The 9,123-nt window shown below is 35.0% G+C and overlaps 1 protein-coding gene and 1 pseudogene across 1 annotated transcript; one reads left to right on the forward strand and one right to left on the reverse strand.

Moving 5' to 3' along the window:
• Nucleotides 1–1,621: 1,621 nt before the first annotated feature.
• Nucleotides 1,622–5,346, reverse strand: LOC145948674 (putative fatty acyl-CoA reductase CG8306; annotated as a pseudogene).
• A 306-nt stretch (nt 5,347–5,652) lies between these two features.
• On the forward strand, nt 5,653–8,255 carry LOC145948673 (uncharacterized). Its single transcript, XM_083058296.1, has 4 exons — nt 5,653–5,736; nt 5,850–5,926; nt 7,695–7,818; nt 8,120–8,255. Exons 1-4 carry the CDS (start codon nt 5,653–5,655, stop codon nt 8,180–8,182), a joined length of 348 nt encoding a protein of 115 aa, XP_082914422.1. The 3' UTR covers nt 8,183–8,255.
• Nucleotides 8,256–9,123: the final 868 nt, after the last annotated feature.

Raw genomic sequence — 9,123 nt, forward strand, 5'->3', positions numbered from 1 at the left:
AAGCAGTGGTATCAACGCAGAGTACTCCAGGCCGAGTCAAAATTTCGAGACCATTTACACATTGCGGAGTCGATTACGCCGGTCCGGTAATTATCCGAGAAGGAAAACGACGAAACGCGCGAAATCACAAGGCATATATCGCGATCTTTGTCTGCTTCGCCACCAAGGCAGCTCACATTGAGTTAGTCAGTGATTTAACTTCGGACTCATTTATAGCCGCGTTAAAGCGTTTTGTCTCGCGGAAGGGCAAGCCATCACATATGTATTCCGACAACGGGACCACGTTCGTGGGTGCCCAAAATCAGATCAAAGAATTTTACGAATTTATTCACGACAAACAAATACAAGAAAACGTAAGGCAATTCTTGCGCGATCAGGATACCTCATGGTTCTTCATTCCCCCCAACGCTCCCCACTTTGGTGGTTTGTGGGAGGCGGCCGTAAAATCCGCAAAACATTACATGAATAGAATAATCGGGAGGGCTCATTTAACCTTCGAAGAACTATCTACAGTTCTGTGCGAAATAGAAGCAATATTAAATTCGCGTCCGATTACTGCATTGAGCGAGGATCCAAATGATTTGAATTATTTAAGCCCGGGACATTTTCTGATTGGCACAATAATGAATAGTCTCCCTTGTCACGACTTAAAAGACGTGAATGAAAATCGGCTATTACGATGGCAGAGAATAGAACAGTTAAGGCAGCATTTTTGGTCGCGATGGAGTTGCGAATACCTCCACTCGCTACAGTCACGATCTAAATGGAAGGTTAATAAAGGTACTCAATTAGAAACATATCAACTCGTACTCGTAAAACATCAGGATTTGCCTCCATTATATTGGTCGTTAGGCCGAGTCTTAGAAGTGCACACCGGAAACGATGGTGTTGGGCGAACAGCTACAATTAAAACTGCCAAGGGTCAATTAGTGAGGCCATTGTCAAAGCTTGCGATTTTACCCGTGGAAGTTGCGCCAGAACCCTAGTTTAAGTTAATATAGTGAGTACCTATCAGTTCGCGTTTAGTCATATAAGTTTTTCTCATATTAAGCTGTATTTAAGTGCATTTTATTTATAATCAACGGTGCCAGCACATGTTTAGTTATTGGCACTAAGTTGAAAGTAGACCCTTTCAAAGGGGGCGGCGTTGTATAAGCTAAGTTAGTTAATTTGATTTGTATTTCGCGCCGTACACGATACGAGTTGTTCGCGTCCGCATGGCGCTCGTTGGACATTAACCGGATGGCGCTAGCGGAGACTTCCGTGCGCGTCCACGAGGCGAGACGGCCATTAACATAGAGACTCCCTCAAGACGCGATCAACACCACGCGCGTTGTACTAGTAAAGAACGAATAAAGTGTATAAGTGATCAGATCTCCCTGTTGTGAATTTATTAAAGATAACCGAGAGAATCACAGAATTCTCGACCACGCAGCTTTCGAGCCAGAATAACCGCGAGCAAGTGTGGAGGACGGCAAAGTCCAGCGTACAAATACGCTACAATACAATTCTTTGTCACTAAAAGCATACATTATTTCAGAAAACTCAAATATTAGCATTAATGAAAACATACTATATTTTCATAAAATAAAAATGCATAAAATTTTTTGTCTAAAATTACCTGTCCCGATCGACACTATAAGCTGCGACAATAAGGCTGTTCACTACTATATCTACTGGTATGTAATCGTAAACAAGATTTTCCGCAACTGGCAATCTTCTCACAACACCTTTATTGGCACCCATTATAAAACCCGGCGGTCCATTTTTTGATATTGTCCATCCTGGAATTAGCTCTTTCCATGCTCCTATTACTAAATATATGAAATTAAGTTTAAAATTATCATATCAATAATAACAATATACATGTCGGATAAGCAAGCATAAACTTACTCATTGAAGGACGCACAATAGTTGCTGGAAGTCCTCCATTTGTTACTTCATGTTCGGCCAAATGTTTAGTGAATGTATAAGGATTTGCATGACCTTTTAATATTTCTGATGTCTTTGCATTTAAAGCAGCAACGTCCAACGTATTAACCAGTTTCAGAACTGAATTCACATCTGCAGATGCAGGATATAGTATTTCATCCACATCGTGCACCATTGCATTAACATATGCTCTGGAGACATGCACCAGCACCTAAACAAATGTCAAATGTCAAAAGCTAATTAAAATATTGAAATAAATTTATTTAAGGAATGCATAAATACAGTTCTTTTTTTACCAAATGTCTCTTTATTTAATGTACATATTGTTTTACCTTGACATTTTTAATTTTCCGGCAGAGTTCAACGACTCTACGAGTTCCTAACAAATTAATGTTTGTCGTACTCTTCAGATCAGCTTCAAAGTCTAATTTAGTGGCTGACAAGTGAAAGACAATTTGTACTGTGTTTATCAGGGTTGTTCAATCTTGCGAAAACAGTCCTAAATTTTCTTCACCAACATCTCCGCCAATTGCAATCAGTTTCTTAAATAAATCAAATTGCTTCTCCTCTTTAAGTCTATTAAAGACCTGCACAAAGAAGAACGTTACATGAATATTATATTAAAATATATATTATATATAAAAATATATATATATGTTAAAATATATATATACATATATATAAGTAATAAATATATTATATATATAATTAAATCATTTGTTACAATTTAATTCATAAAATAAAATGCATATTATTTAACTTTCCTCTTTACGTTATTTATTGTATATTATTAGCTTTTATTCAATACCTTATTTGATATCAACAATTACATACTTATAAAGAAATAATAGGATGGTAGTATGACAAGAAAGCAATTTATATTTCTTTTATAACTATCACTCTATTATTTCTTCATAAGTACATATATAATTATTGATATAAAATAAGAAAATGAATGAAAGCAAATAATATATAATAATAAATAATATAAAGAGAATAGCTCATAGCATTCGTAATAGTGCTATAAATATAAAATTCTTTATTATTATTTACCTACATTAAAACTGAACCTATGTGTCAAATCAAAACTGTCAAAACTGATAACCTAACGACATCATTCATGGAGCGACATCAACGCTGTCTTGCAATGAATGCTCGAAGTGTACATTTTCTGGTACATGCGCATTGAGAAGGTCGACGACGACGACCAAACTTGATCAATTTTTTATAAAAAGTAAACTTTACATTATAATATCTCCGTTTATAAAGCACATAGAGAATAAATAAAGGCACTTTTATTATATAATTTAAACTCAATCTATCGATTGAGCGTAGTAAGAACTCGATCGCTTCAGCCGTTATTGCGTATCAGAAATATGTGATACTCTCAACTGTCCGACTCGCGTATAATACACACGGCATGCCTCGCAATCGCTACGCTTATTAAACTTGGCGCGAGACACTACCGTGTCTCTTGATCATCAATTATGTCTTGCACAAGGAATACAGTTAGTTGTAATCAAAGTACTTTATAGTAAAAAATAATTTAGAAGAAATTGAAGACGAAGAACCTGTTAAACTACCCGACTGAATACAGATGACTGTGAGAACTCTGACTGTGACGACGAAGACGATGACGATGAAAATAATGAAGTTTTACAAATAGGACAAGACATGTCTATTGATTCTCAATTTAATTCTTTAAAAAATGTACAATTAAGTTCTCTAATAGCAAAGATACGTAAAGTAGTTAAAATATTTCGAAAATCACCAACGAAAAACTACGATATATTACAAAAACATGTAAAAGAAGAATTCGATAAAGAATGTTCGTTAATATTAGACTCTAAAACTCGTTGGAATAGTTTATTAAATATGTTAGAACGTTTTTCAATTATTCAAAATTGTGTTACAAAAAGTCTCATAGATTTGAAATTAAATTACCTTTACCGATAATGAACTTACATTGCTCTCTAATACAATATTAGCGTTACAACCGATAAAAGTTGCTGTAGAAATACTATGTTCTCAAAATGTTAATTTGTATATCGATGATGTTACATTAAAATTTATGCTTGATGTATTAATAAATCAAAACACGTTTTTAAGTAATGAACTTAAAAATGCTTTGATAGATTGTATAAAGAAGAACGACGAACTTCTTATTCCGATGTTTTGCAATATCTTTATGGTTATGAACTCAAAAATTCGAATGATGAAGATTACGGAATTTTTAATAAAACTAGCAAATCTGTAATAATAAAGATAATCGTGGAATTAATTGAACGCATTTATAATAAAAACGAAACAGAAAATACTACTGAATTATCAGAGATTAATGATATCGATCTCGAAGATTCTGTGAGTTTAATGTCAATTCCATCAACATCAACGTTATCAGTTAAAGAAAAACTTTAATTCCTAATAAAAAAGAAAACTGAAGTATCCCATGAAGAACCAATTCTAATGTAAAAGAAAACTAAAAATCTAAAAAAGATCGTCGAAAAAGAATTGACGTATTTTCAAGAAGAAAAAATAAGAGGAAAATATACACAAATGGTATATGATTTCCTACTGACCAAGTCGACCAACACCGAATCTGAGAGGGCCTTTTCCGCGGCTGGATTAATTTGTACAAAAATCCGGTCACAATTAGGAGACCAAAAAGTCTCAATAAATTATATTTTTTATGTGGATATTTTTTTTTAAACTGATAAATAAAAAAAATTTTTTATTTTTACACTTTTAGTTTTTAAAATAAAATATAAATTAAGAATTAAATTGGCTATAAGAGCCGTACGCGGATTTCGGTGCATTGATTCCAACAAAATTTAATTTTTCGTTGGAATCAACGCACCGAAATCCGCGTACGGCTCTTATAGCCAATTTAATTCTTAATTTATATTTAATATAGAAGAGCCTTTAAATTCTTAGTGTTTAAAATAAAAGTTTTTGGTTTACTAATTATATTTCATGTTTATTATATTTATGTTTAAAATACAAATTTATTTGCATATTATTTGTATTCCTTCATTATTATGTTTATATAAATTGTAATAATAATAACGATAAATTATGTTTTTTGCGCACTTATTTAGAAAAAATGATAAATAAAATATGTTATGTTTTTAAATTAAAAGCATTGTTTTTCATTTACTTGATTATATTTTATGTTATATTTATATTTAGAATAAAATTTAGAATAGAATTTTTATATTTAATATTAATATTTACTGTTTTTTATTTTTAGTGTTAGTAACATTTTAAAAATAAAAAATATCAGTAAATTACCGATAAACCGGTATCGATTGAAAATTTTACCGAATTATCGGTAATTGAAAAAATCAATAAATTTGCAATCCCTATGCAGTACTGCCTTTATACCAAATCCTTAGTAGAAAAAACATTACTCATCTTATAGAAGAGAAATACGCACTCTTATCAAGTATGATGAAAACACAACGTTCAGAAGTAAAGTATTTATCTTTAACTACTGATATTTGGACTGAAACTTTAAATACGAAAAGTTTTCTGGGCTTAACACTTCTTAGTAGGAGAGTAGCATAAAGCTGTTACAATTGGCGTTGTTGAGTTGACGGAAAGACATCAATCCAAATATTTGAAAAATTGGCTATTAAATTTAATAGATGAATGGAATATACACATTGCAAATATTATAGTGGTTGTGTTGTGACCGGACCGACAGTGCAAACGTTACGCATGCAGAGCTTACCAGGCCATCAGGCTGCAGTGCTTTCGTCTTTGCTACAATCGCCAGGTATTTTTTCCTATACAAATACCAAGGTGGGTTGCTGCTGCGTGAACTCTCGCGTTGGATCCGTGTTGAAAATGTGATGCAGTTTCTCCGCTCTCCCGTCACCTTATCACCACGCTAATCTCTTCTTTTTCTGTTGCAGGTCATCGAGGGAACTCGTCGCCACGGACATAGAACTAGGACTCGTCGTGGGATATTACCAAGGATCCGGATCTCAGGGTAAGTAACGTTTCAACAGTCTCTTGTCACAACAACGATTTAATATTGTTCACTTTTTCTTTTTTTTTATGTTTTAGCGTTTCTTACACAGAATTGCGATCACTGTTTCGCTCGCGTTATTGCTCGCTTCGTTCGCGATACTATTATTTTCGAATCGCTCCTTGCATCACATGTGTTAACAATTATTTCGGGGAAAAGATTATCGCGTGAACGAGTTACTATTGTCCGAATTCCGCACTCGTGATCTCGTCGTTCTGCTTTGTCTCAAAACTACCACGAACTCGTTTTTTCGTTCTTACGTTCACCCTTCAAGGGTTCTACCACGGACTGGTTTTCTTGCAATCGGCGCTTATATACCCCGGCTCTCCACCGTGTGTGCGTCGGCCAATCCCCGACGTTTCCCACACCGTCGCTCTCCGGGCCTATAGCGCTTATCGCCCCGCCGCTGTTCCGCTGGCCAATCAGCGCATTCGGTCGTTCGCCGCTCTACTGCCCGCGTTGCGGTCTCCTCGCGTTAATAATTAATTATTAATTTATAATAAACCCGCGGATGTTCGTGTTTTGCGCGTATTCGCGGTTCATTAGTATCTCTCGCGTCGTTCTCGCAATAAAACCTAATGCTAACAATATTTACATATATACATTAATACGTAAAGTCGCGCTTTCCGTATTTCGTTTTAACCTTCGCGTCTGAACTCGTGCATATTATTGCGATAAACTAAAAATCTAACGCGCGCTCTCGCGATTATCCTCGCTCTCGCGTTTACTACTATCAAACTAAAATTGTTTAATAAATTAACTTTCCGCTCGGGTTTATCTTTTATTTTACGAATTAAATGAGATTCAATTAGCCGTCTCGCTTGCCTAATTGATTCACCCATGCATATCACGAATCGCAATAATATTAGTGCGTCGCGATCGATTCGCTTATTGGAATGCTTTAGTTTAACTCGCCTAATGCTCCCGCGCCTGTCTCTGTTTACCTCTCTCGCGATTTAACTTCATCAGTATTTCTCTTAATTATCTTAATATACTTAATTGTTAATTATTCTTGTGCAAATGGCTTTTGCTTTCTTAAAAACTTAAAATAAATGTATTCCAATTATTTTCAAATAATAAATTAAAATTAAAATTAATTCACTGTAATCATACTGTCACTTCGAGATTAATCTCTTAAATTATAATTTAAAATCAACGTGAGACAGCTGTTTGGGATGCCGCAGACGCATTCCAATTGTCGCGCTCGTATTCTAATTAATTTTTTAATATTTTTACTTATTATAATTTTTATAACTTTTTCTTTTTTAATTAATCCTCTTAATCAAATATGTTTTTGTTTAGCGTGCTCTGTAGAGTGTATTTCAATATCGACTTTAAACTAAATTTCACTTGTGTGTTAGCTCAACTAGAATTCTTAAATAAATGAAAGTTCGCATGTCAACGTGTTTTCATAACCCAAACAAACGTAATTTAAATATATAACTGCAGTCCTTAATGACTTGCGAGTATTGCTAACTAAAAATTGTATCTTTAACAAAATTAAAGTTCTTATTATTCATATACACTTCTACAGACGCGTATTTTGTAACTCTGTAACTAATTATTAAATATCTTTATTTTTAATTATAACATTTTACTAACTAATAACTTTTTTGTATTTTTCAATTTTACGTGACTCTATATATACCGCGTTATTACTTAGCCTAAAATAGATGAATATCAACTTTTATAACATACTTAAAACTACTATTTACATTATCTGTTGCAGATCAATCCAGACTCCTCCGTCGCTGTCCTTGGGTGGAATCCGGCGTCGTCTCGAGCGTGCCAGCAACCCCAGTCGATGGTCTTTTCTCGGGAACATCTACTGCCGGTTGCAGTGTCAGATAATGGTATTAACATAAAAATGGCCATATTGATGATTTTGGTATAGACAAGCATTTACCATGTTTTGCACATATCTTAAACTTAGTTCTGGCAAGAGTTATTGAAGAAGATAGCATTGTAAAAGGTTTCTGTACAAAAATAAAAGCTATTGTTACATATTTTAAAAAGTCAGTCATTGCTGCAGACCAATTACGATTTCATTTGGACTTAAAGTTAATCCAAAGTGTCGAAACACGGTGGAATTTCACATACAATATGCTAGAGTTTATAGAATTGTCGGAAAAAATTAGCTACATCATTTTACAGTGTCCTACAACTCCTCCGATGCTGACTGCTTTGGAGTTACAATCGGCCAAAGAATTGGGGTAACGGACGGATACTTCTCTGCAATCCCAGTAGAGAACAGATCCGCTTCAGGACTAGCGACTCTGCCCACGTAAGCTCTTGGTTACTCTCCTTCTCCTGCTACTGAAGGGAACCAAGTTCTTAACCCACTCCCATCCGCCCACCTATTAACCCTATCCACGTCCTATCCTTAGGAGTAAACCTATTCAAAAATCCTAGAGGAAAGCAACGGGAAACTACCTCTAGTATCTTTCCCAAGAGAACTACATGGATTGTCTCATGGTAAAAAACGTCCGGAGTATAAATATTCCTCCATTCGGATCTCCGGGGAAGAATGCTATGGGGAGATCTGGAGGTTCTCGAAACTCACAAGCGGGGCGAGCGAGGCTATCTCTGCGCAAAAGGATTGCAATCGCCATTTGGAACGTTCAAGGTCTTAAGCTACATCCTGGCAAACTAGACATCATAGAATGAGAAGTCAAAAACATTAAGAGCATCAATATAATCGGTCTATGTGAGACACACTGGAGAAGCAATGGACACTTCACCTCGAAAAATGGAAACATCATATATTTCACTAGAGTATCAACATCAGTAGAGGACGGACGTATTTTTGTTTTGCTCTATCTATTTTTCGATCTTTACCTGTCTCGTTTTCAACCGTTGGACCTATATCATTTTGTGATAATTCGGTTGTTTGTTTTTAATACACGGAAAATTTATACCTCATATATTGCAATCTCTAACTGCATATAGTCTGCATTAATTATGGACGGAAAAAAAACTTGCAAGGGCTGTGGCACGGTAGTTGTCAAGCCTGTTGTGTGTGAAAATTGTAATATGACCTCCCACCCCTCCTGTGAATACGTGAGGAATTCGCTAATTTTCGTGAAGAGCTGAGAGAGCTTTATCGGGCCGATATGGACAAGATTAAGGATGATCTGCAGTGCCTATCCATCAGGATT

This window comes from Prenolepis imparis, unplaced genomic scaffold (assembly GCF_030444845.1).
Source record: "Prenolepis imparis isolate NDT839.2.m4 unplaced genomic scaffold, iyPreImpa1.0 SCAF_560, whole genome shotgun sequence".
In the NCBI taxonomy this organism is placed as follows: Eukaryota; Metazoa; Arthropoda; class Insecta; order Hymenoptera; family Formicidae; genus Prenolepis; species Prenolepis imparis.